At 41.7% G+C, this 23077-nt stretch overlaps 4 protein-coding genes across 4 annotated transcripts; all 4 read right to left on the reverse strand.

The window, feature by feature from the left end:
* Positions 1–93: 93 nt before the first annotated feature.
* LOC128757989 (5-hydroxytryptamine receptor 3A-like) lies at positions 94–5712 on the reverse strand. The gene is made up of 10 exons (XM_053863740.1): positions 5658–5712; positions 5492–5546; positions 5233–5440; positions 4863–4907; positions 4214–4323; positions 3014–3183; positions 2778–2941; positions 2463–2673; positions 1378–1539; positions 94–125 (listed from the first exon to the last, which is right to left on the reverse strand). The coding sequence occupies exons 1-10, from the start codon at positions 5710–5712 to the stop codon at positions 94–96; spliced, it is 1212 nt and encodes a 403-aa protein (XP_053719715.1).
* A 1330-nt stretch (positions 5713–7042) lies between these two features.
* Positions 7043–11746, reverse strand: LOC128758051 (5-hydroxytryptamine receptor 3A-like). The gene is made up of 10 exons (XM_053863871.1): positions 11740–11746; positions 10668–10828; positions 9379–9423; positions 8977–9086; positions 8713–8882; positions 8482–8642; positions 8166–8376; positions 7952–8071; positions 7814–7881; positions 7043–7267 (listed from the first exon to the last, which is right to left on the reverse strand). Exons 1-10 carry the CDS (start codon positions 11744–11746, stop codon positions 7043–7045), a joined length of 1278 nt encoding a protein of 425 aa, XP_053719846.1.
* A 1584-nt stretch (positions 11747–13330) lies between these two features.
* On the reverse strand, positions 13331–19149 carry LOC128758117 (5-hydroxytryptamine receptor 3A-like). Its single transcript, XM_053863992.1, has 9 exons — positions 19113–19149; positions 18457–18617; positions 15050–15094; positions 14875–14984; positions 14636–14805; positions 14324–14481; positions 14018–14228; positions 13810–13946; positions 13331–13540 (listed from the first exon to the last, which is right to left on the reverse strand). The coding sequence occupies exons 1-9, from the start codon at positions 19147–19149 to the stop codon at positions 13331–13333; spliced, it is 1239 nt and encodes a 412-aa protein (XP_053719967.1).
* A 1262-nt stretch (positions 19150–20411) lies between these two features.
* On the reverse strand, positions 20412–23058 carry LOC128751244 (5-hydroxytryptamine receptor 3A-like). Its single transcript, XM_053852143.1, has 10 exons — positions 22861–23058; positions 22331–22491; positions 22196–22240; positions 22018–22127; positions 21658–21827; positions 21433–21593; positions 21142–21352; positions 20924–21064; positions 20771–20853; positions 20412–20700 (listed from the first exon to the last, which is right to left on the reverse strand). Exons 1-10 carry the CDS (start codon positions 22895–22897, stop codon positions 20491–20493), a joined length of 1329 nt encoding a protein of 442 aa, XP_053708118.1. The 5' UTR covers positions 22898–23058; the 3' UTR covers positions 20412–20490.
* Positions 23059–23077: the final 19 nt, after the last annotated feature.

Genomic DNA, 23077 nt, shown 5'->3' on the forward strand with positions numbered 1-23077 from the left:
GAATAACAAGGAGGAGGACACCTGCTCACAGCAACGCTTTATTCGCAGTTATCCCACACAATGTTACACGGAGTTGTTCACCATAATGCGCCCTCAAGCGGTGAGCCGCAGAACTTCAACAGCATCTGACAGCAGGCAATAACGCATTCACAGCATGCGTTTCACGTGACAATGAAGTCGAACCGAAATCGTTTAACCTTAAGGTCGTCCATGCATCACATTTTATAACTAGCTCTCTTGCCATTGTATGAACATGAAGACTAAAAAGACACTGACAGCATTGACATAGAAAACACAGAAAACTCGGTTGATAGTGACAGTCATTCTGCTCCAGTAGCCCGGTTTGTCAGCTTCAGTCTTGCTGTTGATGAGTTGAGTCAAAGCGCGTATCAACTGGTTTATGTCACCAGAGAGTCTTTCCGCACTCTGGGACTCTCGCAGCTGGCTGTCACTGGCCTGTGGAGGAGATTTTCCTTTTTCTCTCTTTTTTTCCATTCAACTTCGATCAAAGCACATAAATATTGCTGTACAAAACAATCAATGACTGAGGTGAAGGTAACTTAAAATAGCTTTCTCCCCCTTTTAACCTTTCCCCTGTTTTTCATCAAGAGAAAAAAAATTTTTTTAATTGAATTTAACATTCAAAAACAATGTCTTATTAGCATCAGCAACTGACCTTCAACAGTTCAGCGGGACATTCATCAGTGGAGGAAGAACAGGTGCAAAAATATGTCACTTTCTTTCCTGCAAAATGTACATGTTCAGTTCAAAAGAATGTCTTTCTTGTCATTGTTTGAATGGGGGACTCATAGTAACTGTGTAGCTGGTTAGTGTGTTGTCTTGGGATCCTAGAGTCGAACAGACATTCTGAACAAGAAGCTGTGAACTGAGGTTAAATTGGGCACGTTGCAAGCAAACACTAGTATTCCTCAGGGGACCCTAGTATTCCAGTGGCCTCAAAATATGTCACGAAAACTGCTCATTAATACAGTATGTTCTTCAGTTTAAATCAACAGTTTCAAGAGATGAGGAATCATGCCCTATTGGATTGTAAATGAAGCTCACTACACTATAACAGGAGTGGTACACAGGGGACAGGCTTAGAAATGAGACAGGAATATGCCATGACAAGGATATAAGTTGAGTGCACTGGACACTGACACACTGACAAAAAGCAAGTGACCTTTTATATACTTTCTCATTTTCATGTCCTACTATGTTTATATAAGTTGTCCAGTTTTAGCGTTTCAGCCTCCACATGAAAAATCTGGATTCAACCTTGATGATTAATAATGATTTCGGTACGGTATATGAATGATATATATAATATATAATATATAATGAACGGTATAATATGATGCAAAAACAGATGAATACCTTGTTCATAGCTGCTCAGTCCTTTGCCGTCTTCACTCAGGCTCCAATCATGCTGTTTCTCACTGTCCAGGGCCACAGAGTCTTTCTGGATCAGGTACATAACCAGGATGGTCTCAAGGAGGTTCAGCAGCATTAGTGTAAACATCCCGATACAATAAACGGCTTGAAAAAACAAGAGTATCGGTATGAATTAATATTATCATTAATATTATTATATTATCACTATCATCCTTCCATCTATCTATCTATCTATCTATCTATCTATCTATCTATCTATCTATCTATCTATCTATCTATCTATCTATCTATCTGTCTGTCTGTCTGTCTCTCCATCTATCTATCTATCTATCTACCTGTCTGTCTGTCTGTCTGTCTGTCTGTCTGTCTGTCTGTCTGTCTGTCTGTCTCTCTCTCTATCTATCTATCTATCTATCTGTCTGTCTGTCTGTCTGTCTGTCTGTCTCTCTGTCTGTCTGTCTGTCTCTCTATCTATCTATCTATCTATCTATCTATCTATCTATCTATCTATCTATCTGTCCGTCCGTCCGTCCATCTATCTATCTATCTATCTAACTATCTATCTATCTATCTATCTATCTATCTATCTATCTATCTATCTATCTATCTATCTATCTGTCTGTCTGTCTGTCTGTCTGTCTCTATCTATCTATCTATCTATCTATCTATCTATCTATCTATCTATCTGTCTGTCTCTCTGTCTGTCTGTCTATCTATCTATCTATCTATCTATCTATCTATCTATCTATCTATCTGTCCGTCCGTCCGTCCGTCCGTCCATCTATCTATCTATCTATCTATCTATCTATCTATCTATCTATCTATCTATCTATCTATCTGTCTGTCTGTCTGTCTGTCTGTCTGTCTGTCTGTCTGTATCTATCTATCTATCTATCTATCTATCTATCTATCTATCTATCTATCTATCTGTCTGTCTGTCTGTCTGTCTGTCTCTATCTATCTATCTATCTATCTATCTATCTATCTATCTATCTATCTATCTATCTATCTATCTATCTATCTATCTGTCTGTCTGTCTGTCTATCTGTCTATCTATCTCTACCCACCTATCAGGGGGACGCTGTTGGATGATGAGGGCAGGATTTCGTTGAGGATCAGCTGCATCACGGTCACAGCAAGAAGTACAGTGATCTTGAAACCCAGCTTTTCCCCACCTCTGTCTGATATGAGAAACGAGGACAAGTCCAGACACAAGAAGAAGAGAACAGGCAGCAGGAGGTTTGTGGAATAGAGTACGGACCTTCTTCTCATTTTGATCTGTGCTCAGACAACAAAATGAAGGGGTCAGCAACAGTCGAGTCACGTAGTCAAGATAAGTCCTCTAACTTTCTCCGCGACAATATCTGGGAAGTGATACTCACAGAAAAGATGATCACATCCTGGATGCCAAAGTTGACATTGTCTTCTGTTGTATTGGTCACTTCCATATCCATGAAGAGCCACTCATACTGGGTGTGCATCATCTCTCGTGCCCACTCAGTTGTCTCATTAGAGTCCAGCACATGGTAAAGCCTAAGCTCTTTATCTAAAAGACACGCACGTCCTCGCATCAGTGAAACTGAATCCTGAACCTTGACAAATGACTTCAGGTGCTCACTCGAGTGGACGACGGATTTAAAGGTCAAGTTGCATTGCTGGACATCAAATGGAAATTTGTAGATGTCCATCTTGCAGGTGCTGGTTAGCACCTGGTTGTCAACTTGCTGAACCCAACCATCACTGAAGATAGTCACATACGGACTTGGAGGAGTTTGGTCTTTCCCTGTCCTGTATAAATGCAGAGACAAAATAGCCATATACAGAAGGTATACTGGTTTGTTGTCGTTCATGGTGAGACAGAGCGGTAGCAACTGCTTGAGTTACTCTAACTATATTGACTCCTTTAGGTTTATTGGTGCAACAGATTTATTATTTCATTAGTTCATATAGACAAAATGTACTAAAAAAATATGAAATAACGACTGTATTATATAATAGTACGTTTTACTTATCATCAACTTGTCATCTGTGGAGTGGCAACTCTGCTATTTGTTTAGGCTCACAGAGAGCACTTTTAAGATTTCTCTTAAAATCACATTTTATCTTTGGCAGTAACTATGATCTTCGTTTCCTACTGATCCATTTGCTCCAGAAAAAGTGTTGCACACCTTGTCTAAGATCAAGGTGATGCGAAGTGGGTGGGTGTGAGCGGAGTGAGGAATGAACTTGAATGACTCCTGATGTCACTGACATAAAATGCACAGTGTGCCACTGATATCTTTGCTGGTACACACTGGTTTGAGGCAGTGGGGCTGTTAATACAAGATCATGTCTGCAGACATGGCCTGACTACATCCTGACATTTTCCCTTTTTAGATTAGTGTAACCATCTAAGCCTTCCCTTTTTGCTGAAAAATGATTTTTCATTGCTAAAGCTTCACTTTTACTACTGGCCATGAATCAAAGGGCGGCTCTTGTTTTCAAAATACCTAACTACCCCCACTTCAGTGGGCTCTTTAAATGGCGACCTGATTTGGATTCATTTTTGTATCCACAGAATGAAACATAATTTCATCTGACTCTGTGCCGTACGTCTGTAATGTTCCTTAGTGTAGATGTCCACTCCCTATGGTAGTTATCATGATGAAGCAGTATTTCTTTTTTAATATGAAACTCGCATTTTATATACCAATTAAAATGAAGTCTATAATAAAGTCTATAATTTGGTACTTTGTTGCTTTTTGTTTCTGACTATCGAGAGCAGACGAGTTGCCCTCCATAACCTCTATGAAACATTTCCATGTGGAGATGTGCTTACATCTCTTCAATTGTAATATCTGGTTTCCACAAAATGTTGGTGGGGATAGCAACTTTTTCGATGTCACAAAAATCTGAAGAATTCCAGGAGGTGAATTCGTTCTTCCAGCTCTGTAAGAAAGGAGAGACTTTGACAAGAGGCTTTCAAACACTAGGAATAAGGTTACACCAGGTCAAACAGAATTCCAAGCTCCAGTTATCCAAACCTTAACTCTAGTTGATACCACAATCCAGAAATGCTTAGTATATCAGTATCCTTGAGCAAAATCGGATCAGAAAAACAGACAAATGAGTCAAGTTTTGTACTACACTGTTTATCGTCTCTGAGTTAAAGAGGAAATGGAGGTCAAAACTTGTGTGTGCACTTTTTCGCGGCCACCTGCTGGGTGTACATTGTACACTGTCCTTTCTCTCAAGACGGACAAAGCCCCAAAAGATATCAATGTGCAAAGCCCTGCTTTAGAAGGCAGAGCAGTTTGAAGGTGTCCAAATGTGAGCTGAATCAAAAAAGTAGCTACTGAACAAACCAGCACCAAGGTTAGGGGATCTGACTTTCACCCATAGCTCCCCATAACTTGGTGTTATAACTTGTGTGTACATACATGGGGAAAAAAAAAGTAGTTGCGGGAACCTTGCAAAAAGGAACTCACCATGTACATCCAGACATAAGGAATGAACGTCTGGTCGATCTCACGCTGTAAACACAGAGACCAAGTTTATCATTGTTACTATGGATTATTGGAGCCTTAGACCCAGAAGCCCATGAAATATCACTGACCAATGCAGCATCGCTAAATTCTTGATTCTGATGATTTTTTATTGATCATAAATACAACAAAATTATAAGTTGCATTTCCTAAATACAATTAACACCAATGACATCGTAAGTATGTCCTAATAGTACCCAACAGCTGACTAATTCACAGGCGACTGACTGAAGAGCTTATTGAGATTTTTAGTTTAGTAGAGCATTTTTTTTTCTACATTAATAATTCAAATGGCCGACAATTAAAATCTTACCACATCAAGGATGGCATACAGTGCCATGTCCAGGTTGACACTCGTGGGTGTTTTGGAGTTTTTGACAGGTCGAATCATGGAGAGCAGGTCATTGCTTGCAGTCAGTTTAAGATGATTCAAAACATCCATGTCAGAGCAGGTTATCTCAGTGGAGCCCGAAACTAGAATGAATGCACACAGCAGCAGGTCGAGCACATAGTTCACTGTGCTAAAACATACGTCGGTAATTTCCCCTTTTGAAATGGAATGAAGGACTTACCTGTGAGTCTGAGCAAAATTAAGATTCCTGCACCTGTCATCATTGAATCCATAGTCTTCCGTTTGAACGACATCAGCAAAAACGTTCTGCCAAAATCCACCTCGGGTTAAACTGCGCTGATGTCCTGAATGAGGCTGAGGGCTGGACTAATGGAAGAAGAGCTCACCAGACTTGGCAGTAGGGAGGAAGTAGGCATCTGACCGACAGCAAGGGATGCTCATTGAGGGACATTAGTAACCACAGTGAAATGTTTCTGTGGTCACCAAGAGAGCAAATGTGAAAAACTTAACTGTTTAATTTATTTGTGTCTGGCTGTTCATTGCTGCTCTAAATGGGTTGATTGTATGTGCAAATGTATTGTATATATTATACCAGCAACAATAATTGCTCTCCCAGGGATGGATAATATATATGTATTGAAAATGTGGCTCAAAAGGCCTGAGTGCTTTCATCCTACCATCTACACAGACCTGTGGTTTGGTTTTCTTGTGAGAGTTCCCAAGCAGCGTGAAACCCAAGAGCAAATGTAGAGGGGAAAACAACAAGGAAACATGGATTCTATAATTTAACACATTTTACAGTTATTCACAACGTGTCCAATAATTGTCCAAAGCACAGACAAACAAGCAGAAATCTGGAACAGACAGTGAACAAGCACAGCAACACCACCAACAACAACAAAGAACAGAGGAGGGGAAAAGAGCAGGAACCAAATAAAGCCAAAATAAAAGCTGATCATCACAATCTAAACAAATTATCCTTCAAGAACCATGTTTCTTTACTTAATGAGTGTTTTAAACTGTAAAATCTCCAGCTAATTACATGATAAAAATTTGGGAAATGTTCACATTCAAATAGCAGTCAGACACTACAGTTCCCCAGATATTAGAAAAGACATTCAGTTGTTTTGCCAAAATAAATAAAATAAATGTAACTCAACCTGACACCAGGGCTGCGTTGTGAGACTCAGCATCATGGTGGACCAGCGGAACAGCTTACTAGCCATTTAATATTTATCTCGCTTCTCAAAAAGTGTGAACACACTGTTCTGAATCTTATCTTTCCTTTTAAACAGGCATTAGTTCATTCATTGTAACGTCTTCACACACTTTCTCGAGTGGTGGAGCAGCACTCTGGCGCCCCCCACTGTCCAGCCGCCACTGAAAGCAACCACTTAGTGTGCTTTAGCGTTTAACCAACCCATTTCAAATACAGCGCTGGAAAGCTCACTTTCATCATGGTCATGATTAAGGGAAATGATCTGGGCTGTACTTATCCTTTGTTTCTTGACTACTGTGACCATCTTGTTTGTCACGTTGAGCAGCAGGATGTCCGAGTTGACATGTGGAAAATAGGTGTTTTCATTTCATCAGATCTGAAGCCACGGTTTTGGTTTCATTTAATAATTTAATACAATAAAACATTCAATATTTAATATTTGGTGCAGATATTCACTGGCAGCAAAGTTAATATTGATATTTCACATAAGGCATCAAGATAATATTATTTTCATTTTCAAATCAAGACATCCTTCAAGCCTTCGGGTCTCATCTAATATTGCCATTGTATGAACATGAAGACTAAAAAGACACTGACAGCAGTGACATAGAAAACACAGAAAACTCGGTTGATAGTGACAGTCATTCTGCTCCAGTAGCCCGGTTTGTCAGCTTCAGTCTTGCTGTTGATGAGTTGAGTCAAAGCTTGTGTCAACTCCTTTATGTCGCCAGAGAGTCTTTCCACACTCTGGGACTCTCGCTGCTGGCTGTCACTGGCCTGTGGAGGAGATCGCAGTGAGTTTTTCTCTCTTTTTTTCCATCCAACTTGAGTCAAAATATATAAATGAAGCTAATAATGGAGCGTGTTTCAAGAGCAAAAAAAGCAATAAAATCTGCATCATATTTGGAGAAAGATATCTTGAATAAATCAAAATGCAAATTAAATATACAAGAAAATATTATTTTGATGAGAAATCACAAGAATCAGTACAATCCATGTATTTAGTTCCCTTCTTTTCAGTGAAGATGTTTTTTCTGAAAAAATAAAATGAAAAATAACATAAAATTGCAAGTGGAAATATATAATATACATATAGTAGTAAATGACTTAACACATGACATTTAAAAATTCATCATATTATAACATTCACAGACGTAAACTAATGTATTTAAATCATGACAAATGTTTAAAAAAGGTAAATCACTGATTCCTTTATAATGCTCCGGTGATCCCCACAGTGCAGGTTGTTGGCTGCCACCACTTTAGCCATGCTGTGGCAAAATGATTGCTTATCAGATAAACAGTATAACCATTGCTCCTAACCTTCATCGCTTCAGAGGAAGTCCCATCAGTGGACCTGTCACTGATGCAAAAACTGTCCCATTTCTTTCCTGAAAACATGTTTTTGTTATTTTTGGACTCCTTACAATACCTTCTTTAGCTGTTGAGTCAGATTCTCACCTTGTTTCTTTTCAGTGTCCTGCTTTTCAGGCTCAGAGTCTTTTTGAATCAGGTACATTACCAGAATGGTCTCCAGGAGACTCAGCATCATCAGCGTAAACATCCCAATACAATAGACCGCTGGGGACATTGCAAAGAAGTGTGTTGGTGTGACGGACAAACAGACCAACATGACACATTGAGAAACATCTGGGCTATAACTTCATCATGTTACCTATCAGAGGAACGCTGTTGGATGAAGAGGGCAGGATTTCGTTGAGGATCAGCTGCATCACAGTGACGGCAAGAAGCACAGTGATTTTGAAGCCGAGCTTTTCTCCACCAACGTCCGAGATAAGAAATGAGGCCAAGTCCAAGCAAAAGAAGAAAAGGATAGGCAGCAGGAAGTTCACAGTGTAGAGTATAGACCTTCTTCTCATGTTGATCTGCCGGAAAATAGCATCATTTTAAAAATACTGTACGTTCTTCATGTAATATTCTCCCCCATCCATGAGAGGCTCAAGGCAGAATCAGTTACAAGAAATACGAACAGTGTAGACGATGTAATCCTGGTCATAGTTAAAGATTTGCACTGTTTTGTTGATGACGGTCATGTTTATGAACAGCCACTCATACTGGGATTGCATCAGATTTCGTGTCCACTCTGTGGCTCCCGTGGAGCTCAGGACGTGATGAAGTTCAATTTCCTCCGCTGAAAAGACAAAAGACATCCGATCAGTAGAGAAGAATCTTGAACTAAACAACACCAGTGAGGCGCTCACTCGCATGGACGACAGACTTGAACGAGAGTTCACAGCTCTGGACATCGAACGGGAATTTATAAATATGCATCCTGCAAGTGCTGGTGAGAACCTGGTTGTTCTGCTCCTGCACCAAACCATTATAGTAGATCACCAGATGAGGACTTGAAGGAGCCTTGTCTTTCTCTGTCCTGTGTGAAAAGTCAGACGTGAATGTTGACTGCAGCAAGTCTCTTCACGCATATTGTTAAAAATAAATAACTGTAGTGTTAGGTGTGAGCTTACATTTCATCAATTGTGATATCTGGTTTCCACAAAATGCCAGTGGGAATAGCAACACTTTGAATGCCACAAAACTCAGTTTCATTCCAGGAGATGTACTCGTTCTTCCAAGTCTACAGCGTGAATCAGAAGGCAAGAAGAAGTCAAGAAGGCAATGGTGAGTATTGAATACAAGTAGCAGACACGCTCTCCAACCCCGGCTGCAATGAATCAAAATTGAAGAAGCCTGTGCTTAGATTCCATTTTAAATTTGATCGCACTTCTCGGCAACAACTTCCTACTTCCATTTTTACTGTCCCCATGGTCAAGGACCAGGATCCTGTAACATCCCCGGAACCTCCGTGGTGCAGTACTCATTTGCCTGCAGACAAAGATTTGACTGAAACTACCGAACGATGGACTCACCATGAACATCCATACGTAGGATATAAACGTCTGGTCAATCTCTCTCTGCAAAGACAGAACGAAAATAATAATTCCCTGTTAATATTATGAAAGTACAGAAAAAGGGTCAGAAGGAGTTGCATTGTGTCTTTGTGGATCAAAAGAAAGAATGTGACTGGGATAGGAAGTGGGTGAGGAAGTCAGGAGCATAAGAGAAGTGTACAGTATGAGGGTTGAACTGATGGACAGAGAAGGATAGAGAGGAGTCTGTATGGACGATGCTGGTGATATAGTTGTGTGTACTGATAGTAAAGACGCCAGGTGGAGGTATGAGCTAGAGCAAAGAGGAATGAAGCTCAGGAGACACAGGACAAAGCACGTGTGAATGAGAAAGGAGGCAGAGAAGATGAGGGACTACAGGTTCTGAAAACAGATAAGTTCAACCAGAGGAGAGTGCAGGCAGGGTAGAACAAGCGAAGGCGACTGTTGGAACAACGACATTGGAATTGAAGATGCTCAGGTTTTCATTGGGAGTGACGAGGAAGGACATGTGGAAAGGTCTGGAGGTGAAGTGAGGGAGGCCAGACTCAGGGGGTCAGGGAAAATGTTGGCGGAAGAATCCGGAAGAACTGGGCAAAAGGAGAATAGGAAAGCATCCACTGATGTTCATGGAAGAGATGAAGGAGGACATGAAGAGAATAGATGTGACCAGAGAGGATGATCAAGATCAGTGCTGGAGGAGGAGGAGGCTGAAATGCTTAAAGACGAAGGAAAAGAATCAGGAAGTTTTGAAGCAAAATAAATTGTTAATTTGTGTAGTGTAGTCAGTACCCCATTAGCTTGCAACCCATCACTGTTTTAAGCCTTTGTTCATTATTCATGGTCATACATGTAAACTGAAGCAAGACGTTGCTGAAGATTTACTGCTAAAACCGTTAGTGACATTTTTACTGCTACAGCGATAGATCCAAGTGCAGCACAGTTCACAGGCCTCGTGTTGCTATCTCCGCAGGAAAGTCCCTGGGACAATTGAGGGGATGACCCTGAGTACAAGGGGGTGAGAGTGATGAAAGATGCCAATGGATAAAACAGACACACGCGACAAAGTCAGATGTCACAGACACCAGATGAGGCTGGTAGAGAATGGGGGAGGTCGGCTGGAAAAGGTGAGAAAGGTGTGTGGTGACCCAAAAAAAAAAGGGCATGTGAAATATAGGCTTGGAGAAAGGAGTCATGCTCTGGTTTGATACATGAAAAACACAGTGCAAAATACTTCCACTGATAATCTTCTATGTGATGAACAGACTAACCACATCAAGAATTGCGTAAAGCAGAACCTCCAGATAGACTTTGGTGGGTGTTGTGTAGTCTTTGACAGGTCGGGTCATGGTGAACAGGTCGTTGCTTCTGGTCAGACTCAGATGGTTCAAAACATCCTGATAGGAGCAGGTTTTCTTCGCGGAGCCTGAAACTACAAATAGTCATATTGTAAGCACACAGATAAATGCATTTAAAACTTGGGTGTCTACCCAGTGTCGCCTCTTTGATTGGTCATTTGTCCAGCCGGTTCCTCTTCTGATCACACTCCATTTTCAATGGTCAAGGATTGTTAACTTTGTACTTGAGTTCCTAAAGTGCACTTGCAGTTGTCTACACCAAAATGTGGAGGATGTGGGGATGTAAAATGGTCATCTAAACAACCTACTTACAGAGACATGAGTGATGGCACATCTTTCTACTCAATAATCATTAATAGCTAAAGATCCATCAGCAGTTCACCACAACTTGTTCAGATCGATTTGGTGGAACTGATGTAATCACGTCTTCTCGCAATTGATGGCTGGCACCATTTCATGTCTCAGGGAAATATTCTGCTGTTTACAGAGACTATTGCAGGCATTGAACATGGCAGCAAAAACATGTCTACGCCCCAACTAAATATTTTGTTTATGGATAAGATTTTAAAAAAGCAGACAATACCAGCAGCTAGCTAATCTTTTACTCATCTTTCAGCATCTGGGCTTGTCTTGCTCATCCCAATGCCCAATCACACCTATACTGCTTTATGGCAACCACTATCTTCCGATGCTGCTTATTTAGTCCAGCCCAATAAAATAAGCTTGTTTCTATAAACAATGTTTAAAATGTGCAACAAAATCTGTAGGAGGATTATACCCACACAACAAGCTGTTTTTGAATCACAACAATATCATGGGAGACTTACCCAAGAGTCCCAGCAAAATGAAAATGCCAGCGCCATTCATCATTAAATTCCTTCGCTTTTAAAGACAACGGTCCACTGGTGTCTTGCCAAGAGTTGCTTCAGTGTCACCTGAGTTCAAAGAGAGTCTAAGAGACTGAGCTGAGGGAAGCACCACTCACCAGGCATGTGGAAGTGGTGGGTTTGGACTCCACAGGGAGGGCAGGACAGTAAACACCACTTAGCAGCAAAAGTAGAAGCAGGAACCTTTGCACCCAGCATGAAACATCTCTGTGGTGTCGTGAAAATTGACTCAAATAAGATATGAATGTTTAATGATCTCTAAACTTTTGTAAATTTAATTTGGTTGTTGTGAAAAGAGTGACACTTATTGTTGTACTTGCTCCAATGATAACTTCGACTTCCTGCCATGTGATGGACGGTACTGTATATTTTTAAATTAATAACTATTTTTGTGATTAAATTGTGCAAAAATGTGCATCGAAGACTACAATAGATGGAGAACAGTTATGCAGGTTACTAGTCACTTTAAAAAAATCTTTTCACTGACAGTTCAGACTCTTCCTTTCAGCAATATTTTTACTCACCTCATGTTGGACTCAGTCCTCGTGTATTTTATTTGCCTTGCAGGACTGGTCGACTGGTACCAAGTCAATGAATAATTGGGCATCTTGGCTGGACTGGGATAATATGCAGTCATACCAGATGAAGGTCTGCAGTTGCAGTGCAAGGCTTAAGCTGTTACGGGTCCTGTATCTTGTTCAGAAGGTGTTGTTTTCCCAGACAAAACTGACCAATGGATCCAAAAACTTGGGGACATCCTTTCATATTCAAATTAATTGTTCAGTTTGATCTCTTGTTAGAACCGCAATAGTCATCTTCCTCTTTTTCTTTTGCCTGGTACCTCCATTCCTAATACTCTTTGACCAACATGTCTCCTGTCACTCCTGTCTCAAGTCAGGTTTCTCTAGCTTTGTCTCAAAACTTTTCTGAGCTGGCCCTCTGATCTACTTGTTTTTAATCTTGTCCCTCCTTCTGAGCATCTCGAACCCTGACTCTTCGAGCTCTGATTCCCATCTGTGCATCTGTGCCATCAAATAGACGAGTCCAACACAACTCTTGAGTACTACACCAACTAAGGCACAGACCAAAATAAAAGGATGCTTTGAAGCACCAAAGACAAGTGGTGGTTAAAACACATGCACTGGATGATGACAAAAATAAGATGCTGGCACTGGTAGGAGAAAAACACAGGCACAACAAAGTTTGGTGTGCCTGCACAAAAAGGCATAGAAAGACACAAAAAAGGACACTTTTTTGCTGTCATAAAAACCATGTTCCAAAGTGCTGAGCTTTTTATTTGTGATACAGAGTTATGCAATACATTGAACAGTGTATGTGGCGATATATTTTCAGCGAGATAACAGGAGCAAAAAAGCTAAACACCTCTGATAAGCCTCACTAAAGCGTGTAACTTGCACTTGAAAAGCCAATACAAATATGATGAACACTTATAGTAATAAGAGCTTCCCTGTCGGAGTGATTCTTGTTTTGCTTTGCTTTTGCTTTTAATACAATTAAAAGAATAAACGGATGGACGCCAATAATCTGCAGCTGTCTCCTGTTCTTCTTGTCCAACACTGACACCACACAATTAAGAGGGTGGAAAACATAATTACAGTGTCAAAATCTAATTTTGTCCAGAACGCAAGCATGATGATTATCATATACTGTAGTTGGCTGCAGGTGTTTCTAATCCATGATCCATTTGGAAAAGAGCACTACCAAAAACAAGCTAACAAGTGTGACATAGAAAATAAAAAAGCCTTTATTAACTCTGAATGCGAGTTGTGTCCAGTAGCCATGCTTCTCTCCATCCTTCCTATTGTTGAGCAGCCTGGTCAATGTTCGCTCCATTTCCCTCAGCTCTTGGGAGAGCTTTCCCAAAGCGCTGTTGTCATCCTGTCAAAAAGCATGAGGAGGACTGTCAGGACAAATCGCTCCCTGTTATGACTTAGGTTGTGGGTTTGTTTAATGGTGCATGAACTCACACCTTCATGGAGCAATGTACTGGTTCTGATGCAATTTCAGCAGCAGAGTCGTCATAAATACATCCACCTTGAGTCCAGGCTTGTGGTATCGTTGACAGATTTGGATATTTAAATGGTACAAATTGAAGTGTGAACCTCACAGAATTATTAAAAGACACTTGAAAAGCTGAACATACCAACATGAAAATTGGTAGGTTTGTGCCCGTCCTCGCTCAGACTCTGGTCAGACTTACTGTCCTTCTGCATCAGGTGCATGACCAGAATGGTCTCCAGGAGGCTCAGCATCATGAAGCCGAAGATACCGATGCAGTAGACAGCTGAAGGAGCAGACCAGGCAATGTTACTCAACCACTAATCCGAGGAATAGAATCAAGAACACTGGCTGCACCTATAAGAGGAATCCTGTTGGATGAGGCGGGCAGGATTTCGTTCAGGATCAACTGCAATACCGTAACGGCGAGCAGCACTGTGACCTTGAAGCTCAGCTTCTCGCCACCGTCGTCGGAGATCAGGAAGGAGGACAAGTCCAGGCACAAGAAGAAGAGGACGGGCAGCAGGAAGTTGACAATGTAAAGGATGGACCTCCGCTTCATGTTGATCTGGAAATGAACATGGGACAAACTGATCCACAACGAAAGTCAAAACACAATAATTACGTCTTCACATCATTTTTCCCAAGAAAAACCGTACGTACAGTGTAAATAATGACGTCTTGGCTTGTGAAGTCGCTGGTGTTGTGACTCGTCACCGTCATGTTGATGAACAACCATTCGTACTGAGTCCGCATTACCTCTCGAGACCACTCTGTAGCTTCTGAAGAGTTGTCGACGGCGTAGAGGCGAATGTCTCTGACTGGTGAGGAAAGACCTTTCTAATGTCAGATGCATTACATCCTAAATATCAGCAAACTCAACCCATTCAAGCCAATGTTTTGAGCAAATTGCTTCCAATGAAATGAAAACAATGAATCAAAAACATCAAAAGCTGCATCAAGTAATAAACATACTTGTATGGATGACGGACTTGATAGACAGGTTGCAGCTCTGAATGTCAAAGGGGAATTTGTAAATGTGCATCCTGCAGGTGCTGACCAGCACCTGGTCGTTCTGGACCTCCACAGCTCCTTTGTCATTGATGCTCAGATAAGGACTGGGAGGAGCTCTATCCCTCTCTGTCCTGGCCAACAGACATGACATTATGAGCTATTGATTTGTTTGGCGTTTGAAGAGTGTCGCACAATCTTACATTTCCTCAATGGTGAGATCAGGTTTCCACATGTAGTCGGCAGGAAGAGAAATGTTATTGATTCCGCAGAATTCACGTGGATCCCAGGAAATGAAGTCATTGTGCCATGTCTGCAAGTAGCCAGATATTAGTTCAAAAAGGCCACCATCAAGGTGCCGTAAAGTTCAGTGCTCACCATGACCATCCAAACGTAAGGGATGAACTTCTGCTCTTTTTCAACCTTAAATCACAGAAATGCAATCATCAAAATCCACACACATCTGCAATCTATTCCCTGCAGAGCTCAGCCTCTCCTAATCCCACCCACAACTCCTCTCACACACCCATTCATCATTAGTTGACCAGCTACACATTCAGATATACAGTACCATACCCACCTTTTTAGACAACCATCTGTCGCTACCTGCCAGTAACTTCTCCTTCAGGCTGACTACACAATAGGAATCTGCCTGTTTTGACTATGACTCTGTTTATTCCTCTGATCCCCAGCCCTCAGAGGAGACCAGCAAAAAACTTGCCAACAAATATTGTGTGTTTTGTCTTCAATTCTATTTCCATCCAATGAAGTGGTTCATATTGACATGAGATACACGTATGTTAGCGTTGTACAAATGACAATTTCTTGGATCATGGGGTTTTCTTCTTCTCCATCTCCCAGTAAATATATCCAGATCTTAAACGTTATTCAAATAAATTAATATCAATAATAAAACATTCATCAATAATAGCAGTTAATTTTGATGGAGATGGCATAGTTGAAGCAGATGTGAACGATGCCATTTAATGTGTGAGAATGTTTAATTCTCTGACATGGCTGATATAACCTCATTCTTACTGTGTCGAATTGTTACGTGCCATGTTAAAACTCATGACATGGTGGATAAGCATCATTTACAAATCGTAGTTCATGTATTAGAAGTTGAATAAGAATTGCTAATCTTTGAAATGCAACAGAATATAGAAGGAGGAGCAGGGGATCAGGCTGCAGGGGCTCACATCCACTTAGCAGCCACTGAGTTGGATTCATGGTTTTGTGTTTCCCTCCTTCCTGGTTAATGGCACACGGCTGGAGTTGATGTTCTCGCCAGCGTCTAGAGCTTAAAAACTCCAGGACTCCAGCAATGTTTGCCACATCGACTTCATTATTATCCCTGGCGGTATCCTTTCGTTGACTTGTCTTTTGTTCTGTCTAAAACCCTGGTGCTCTGAGGTTTGTATTTTCCCTTCCTTTGTCTATTTGCTCCGTGTTGCTTCATGGTTTTCTCTTTGATGTTGCTCTTCCCTGATTGTGCGTTTGTTTTGATGACCACTGTAGTTGGTTTGTGTTTACTGTTCATTGTGTTTGTTTTCTCTATTTACATACACTTGCATTCGTTCTCCCGGTTCAGTGACGCTTTTTGTTGGACTTTATTTCATCGTGGACTCATCCCGGTTCGGTGACGTTTTGGACCTTCTGTTGTATTTTTTTTATTGTTGTATTAAACTATGGTATTCGACCCGCTGTCTGCCTCCTGTGACTCTCCGCGTCTCGAACACAACACTTGCCTTGAATTGTTAATTCAGGCTTGGGCCAGCTACAAACCCTGAGCCCTTCATCCTGCAATTCTCAATTCATCCACCTCTATATGATGTTTGTAAGACACTACTATAGAGGCATATTATGAAAGTATTACATTGTAATATTCACATCAGTAGACGCAGTAGTCTACCCCATTCATTTCATTAAACATCTATGTCCATAATTATTCAGAAGGTCCCATACATTTTTGTCTAGTTAACATGCAGTTCAGTTTAATTCAGCCCAGTCTGATCCCATTAATTGTGTCTTATCGCTGTTTGTTGGTACCAAGAACCACAACAAAATTAAAAAACAAATGAGTTGGCTGGGGATCTGATCAGTCTTCTTGACTGCAACTTTGTCTTACAGTAATAGTATTCAACTCTATCATAAAAAGTACCACTCTTTAAGTCTCTTTAAATTTACAAGGCCTGATACATGCGCCCACAATAGCTTCCCGTGATATGAGCACCCACATTTGAAATGCCTTGTATTTTCATATGTCAATATTAAGATGCATCACATAGCAATTTCAGTAAGCATAAAGTACAAAAAAAAGTACAAAATAAAGTACGAAAAATAGTAGCAGTAACCAACACGACTCAATTTACAATGAATATGCCAACATCAAACACACTAAAGCATTGTACCACCTGGGGAACATAATGTAGTTTTATACGTGTATCTCCCCACACTCCAGTAGAACACTGTTATCTTGTGGCGAATGGCTATCACTTCATTAGACCGACGTGTTGAGGTTTTAGGAATTCATCTATTTGTTTCCTCGGGCAAGGACATGATGTGCAATGCTCTGGGAGAACACAGAATTTTAGGATTCACCACTGTTCTTCAAACACCTGCAACACCTACAACGAGGCTTGGCTATAAGTTATTTCCACTGGCCTTTGCTCCACACCTGAGACAGTTTAATGCGCTACACACCTAACAGCGGTTGGTCAGCTCCAATCAATGATAACTTCTGTAGATGAACATTCATTCTCCTTTGACAACTCGGCCTTTATGGAGAGAAGAACCCTACAAGTGTATTTCATACATGCGTCCACTCCACAATGGGGCTTCTCCATTGGTTACAGCAAGAGGCAACTCCATCATGAGAGGAATGTGGCTTTATTAATGTGGTTTACAGCACCCTGCCTAGTGCAAGTTGAGGGGAGAATGCGACACCTCAACTTCCACCGCCAAAGCACAGTAGTAGGAACCGTTCCACCCACCCCAAGTAACAAGCCAGATCCCACACTGGGCACAGCAGATGGATCACAGAAGGATCATGATCAATGATCGAGCAACATGGGTATCGCTTGGCATCTGACACGTTCGGGCAGATCAGGGTCAGGTCAGAGGACCACTGAAGATTTGGCAACACAAAATGAGAGAATACAACACTCACTGGCTCATCTGCTTGAGGCCAGGGCGAGGAGTAGCACCACATAGAACACATGGTCCAATGGGGCCCAGCTCAATGTTCCAGAACACAGCCCACAGCTGGATATCGAACTGTGCAAAAATGCTGCACAGGAGGTCAAAACATGTCATCATCATGTGGATGGTCAACACTCTGATGGTGTCCAGTAGCACTTCCCTGTTCCATAAACAATGTCTAGTGTCCAGCCACTTTGTTAGGCTGAGTTCTGCGGGAGAAAGAGTGTTCATCCACTGGAGTTTTACACTTGAAGCTAATAACCCCATCTGGGTGTTGAGTGCATTCATCTTTCTCCGGCGGCTCATAAGCAATTGGAGGATGGGAACACATTTGAAGTAGAACTGCTCCTTCCCGGCCTCAGTGTATTGTGTCCACTTCCATCCATGATTGTAACTTACTGTCAGTACCACATTTGGAAGATGAAGAGAGACTGTCTTCGGCACATCAGCTTTTTTTTCAGGATGTACTTAGAGAAATCAATGAAATGTATTGCATTATGTTACTGAGTTGTCATTGAACTACCGTTTATCAAAGTCAGCATATAGACCGTATGATGGAAAGAGGTGCATGTTTGAGGTCTCACCACATCCAGGATTGCGTACAGCACAAGTTCCACATAGACTTTTGTCGGTTGTTTGTAGTTATTGACCGGGCGTGTCATCTGGTAGAGCTCATTGGTCATGGACAGGTTCAGGTAATCCAAAACATCCTGATACCTGCAGTGACGCTCACAAATCACACACCCTGCACACAAACAGCACGTGTTATTTACTGTCATACAGCTGGATTGATTCCGTTCCATTTTTTCATTAATATAAGAAACATTAGTGTCTCTTGCAACCAAGCATCTGAAATCATTACGAGACCATTAACAACACTAGCTTGCCAAATTACATTACACTGTGGTCACTAAAAGCCATTTCAGGATGGGCGGAGGCCAGATTTAATCCATTTTTAAATGTGCCCATGTATCATTGTCATTTGAATATTACTTATTATTTACAAAATATCATCTTGAATCATAAACAAATACTGTTAATAACTACGACAACGACTTGATGAAACATTAATTGTACAAAAACATCATCTTACTCAATACTAGCGGCACCTAGAGTAGACAGACTACACAACAAATTCAGAAATTTTATTTAGCAGATGTCTCTGCTCCTAAATAAACTATATGAGTCTGGTCCCAAAATGTTCAATACAATACAGGTAGTCCTCGAGGAGTCATCTCACCTGAGAGTGAAAGCAGAAAGAAGAGTCGGCCGGTCATCCTCAGAGCAGTGATGATGAAGACGCACCAGAGCAAACCCTGCCTTTTGGAGATACGTGGGAAAGAAGAGGGCCGGGCCCAGTCTCATTAGAGATGGCTCTGGAGTCAGTCCAACTGTGATGCTCCACAGCAGGAACAACGTGATATTGGATTTATGATTCATGGAATTTTAGTTGCTACGGAATGAGTTGAGAACGTTGCGACTTTCAGAAATTGTTTGCCCAAACCTTTTAGACTATTACTGTACTAGTTTACAATGAGTTAAGAAAACATGACTCTCAATTTGACATCAAATGCATGAATGTCGACAGGTGAATTTGTACATGATGATTGCTTTGTTGAACAATTTGTGCAACTCCAGCAATATTAACTAACCACAAAACATACGTTTATTAGGAAGAGCTTAGTTGATGTCACCATAGACTCTTCAGTAGCGCCCCCCGTCTTTCCTGTGACTGAAGTTGAGCCTCCAGGGCAGTCCAGTTGATTTTGCAACGCATTGTTGACTCCACAGTCTCAGCATGATCCTTGTGGATGCTAACAGTTACAGGATAGTTCAGCAGTATATGGGTGGTTCTACTGCCACATGTCTGGATCAGCCCGTCATCTGTCCTCTCACTCTTCGCCGACTGAAATGAAGGCAATAACTGCAGAGTACAAGTCTGTGGTGTTGCTATTAAAATCCACATCATTGTAGTCTGCTGCGGCTTATCACGTCCTCGCTCCTTGTTGAGATCAGTGTTTCTTTATCCTTTGTTCCGGGTCGCTGTGCACCTGATTCTTTTTCAACCTAACCAGTGTCTTGAGCCAAGCAGCCGTTCATAGATTGTGTTGGGTCTGAACTAGCATTTCAGCATCCCCTTATCCTCAGCTGGACCTTCCACCTTCTCCTCGCCTGAACACTGAGGACGTCAAGGGACCTGTCTCTACTGTGGTTATCTCTTGCTTGTTGAATGAAATCCACGAAATTCAAATCATGACTTTAGCTGAACGTAATTCAGGATTCAGTCATTGAATTCTTCCAATCCTTGAATGAATAACTGGGATGTTTTCTAGCATAGAGCCGCCTGACTGACTGTATCAAGGGTGCCCCCTGTGTCTTCTTACCTTTGCTGAGATGTTCTGTTCTCAAAGGTCAGACCTCCATGGCACCAGGTAGCATCCTTAATAGACTAATGTTTCAATTCAAGGTTTATTCAGTCATGCTCACAACATCAACAGAATAGAATAGATATGTGTGTAATTGAAGAGCAAGAAGCTCCACACAAAAAGGCTGCGTAACACTACAAGCATTAAATCTAATAGTAGTTTTGAATTGGTGTCATGGTTTTGTCAGCTTCTCTAACTGCGCCACTCTATATAGATGAGGGCGAGGAAGACTGAGACAGTGATGATGTAGAAGATGAAAAAGCCTTGGTTGATCCTCTTGGCCCATCGGAGGAACTTCCCTCCCTCCGCCCTGTAGCTGATGTGCACATCAACCATCTGCTGCAGCTGCTTCAGCTCCTGCAGGATTTGAACCAGCAATGATTCTTCCTTGTTGACCTGCACCTGCAGTAGAAACGTGTCACCGATGGATGACGCTAAAGAGACATCTGCGACATCAGAATTATTGATGCACCTCTTCAGTTGCAGGTAGCTGCCCATGTTCCTTGTCTCTCCAGTTTCGGCCACACATGTTCTGGCACCCACTCGACTTCTCGCCTGAAAAATACTCCACCTGTTCATTCATGCTTTTTAAAGGAGTTCTTATTTGACATTGTCCTATACTGACTGTTTTTCATCATGTCTGGGTGCCAGCTCCGGGACGGGCCCTTCTCTCGCCACTCCGCGTCTTTCTCCGTCAGGTATGTGACCACAATGGTCACCAGTAAGCTGAGCAGCATCAGAGCAAAGATCGTGATGCAGTAGGTGGCTGAGAAACACGGTGAACAAAGTCGGGAGAAGTAAGACTCCATACGTGATGAGTTGGTTTTGGGTTGAGTTCTGTACCTATCAGGGGGGTCTTGTTGGACATGGAGGGCAGGATGTCATTGAGGATGAGAAGCAGCACTGAGATTGCTAACAGCACAGTGACCTTGAAACCAAGCTTCTCCCCTCTGAGTTCTGAGATCAGGTAGGAGGACAAGTCCAGACACAGGAAGAAGAGGATGGGCACCAGGAAGTTGATGACATGGAGGAGGGGTCGACGCTTGACTGTGAACTAAGAGACACAGGACACACGTCAACCCACTCTCACGCTCTCTCGCTCTCACTCTCTCACTCTCTCACTCTCCGACATACGCTGTAATTGAGCTGCTCCCACTCCAGCTCCGAAATTGAGACATTCATTTTCTCAACTGACAGCTGGATGAAGTCCCATTCTCCTTGTGTCCTCATCACCAGTTTGGAGAACTGAGTTGCACGAGACGTGTTGGAGAAAGGGAGCAGGCGAAGTTGGTCATCTAAAAGTGAAAAAAGGAGTCAGAAGCAATCCAAACCTCTGTGAAAGCAGGAAAGCTGACTCACTGCTGTGCTGGTTCGAGCCAATAGTGATGTTGCATGTCTGTATGTCGAAGGGAAACTTGTAGATGTCCATTTCACAGGTGCTGATAACTTTAACTGGTCGCTCCGATATAACTGTTCCATCATAGGAGATCATCAAGAAAGGCGTCAGAGGGGAGTCCTCCTTTTGTGTCCTGACAGACACATATCAAACACAAATATTTGCTCATCTTAAGTGAATATGGATACGTGTTTGTGTGTGTGACTTAATAAACGTGGGTTTGCTCTGTCGCTGATTAGCCTGTCACATGACATGCTGGCAAACACCACAAAAAGTGCCTCTTTGTCTCCACTAGTCCACTTGGTGTGTTCATGTATACTCACATCTCCATGATGTAGAGATCGGGTTTCCACAGCAGATTTTCAGTAACTGTGAACTTTGTGATACCACAGAACTGAGCAGGGTCCCATGAGATGTGTTCATTATTCCATATCTGCAGACAAACACAACTTTATTTTCTTTTATTTGCCATGTAATGGCAGGGAATCGAGCCAAACTCACCATCGTTGCCCAAAGTAGAGACACAAAGAGCTGTGATTTCTCCACCTGGAAAATCACAACCGTCATCAGCCCTTGGATAAACCATCAGTTTAACACGCCAAAACAGAGAGGCGGCATCCCAGTGTGACTACTTACCACGGCCAGGATGGCATACAGGAGAATGTCCAGCTGCACCTCAGTGACATGAGTGTGGTCTGTGACTGGTCGTGTCACTCTGAACTTGCTGGTGTCTCTGGTTAAGTTCAGGTGGTCCACAATTTCATGGTAGCTGCATTTGTTTTTGCTCATGACAGATCCTCATCAACAAAATAGGTTTCAACATGGAGATGTTCAAAGTTAAATGAACAGCAACAAGTAAATAAATACATCAGCATATGATGCATTCAAAATAACTTGGTGATGGCTTCATAAAAAAAAATATATATATATCCACTTTGTCAAATAAACAGTTGGTATTAACTTAAATGATATTGAAAAATATTAGCATGATGAATTTTGCGAGCATTTCGATGAGCCACAACAAATATACAGTTGTATAATGGTGAAATCACAATTCTCACAAACAACTTTCAACATAATTTGAGAACTGTTCTAATTTGCAATGTCAGAAATAGTTCAGTAACCACAAAATCACAACATTAAAAGGAGAATTTGAACTGTCTTACCTGCGAAGACCAGGACCACGAACGCAACACGGACCATACCTGCACCTAGGTGTGTGGGTCTGTGGCAGATATGACAGTGGGGGATCGGCGGGAGACGACGCAACCCTCCCTTGGCCGGTGCCTCTGAGTAAATCTAGCATCAGGTGTTGGTTCTTTCCTGGCTGGAAACTGATTCTTTTAGAGGCGGAAAGAAGAGCAATAAAACTCACAAAAACAT

This window comes from Synchiropus splendidus, chromosome 1 (assembly GCF_027744825.2).
Source record: "Synchiropus splendidus isolate RoL2022-P1 chromosome 1, RoL_Sspl_1.0, whole genome shotgun sequence".
NCBI lineage: Eukaryota > Metazoa > Chordata > Actinopteri > Syngnathiformes > Callionymidae > Synchiropus > Synchiropus splendidus.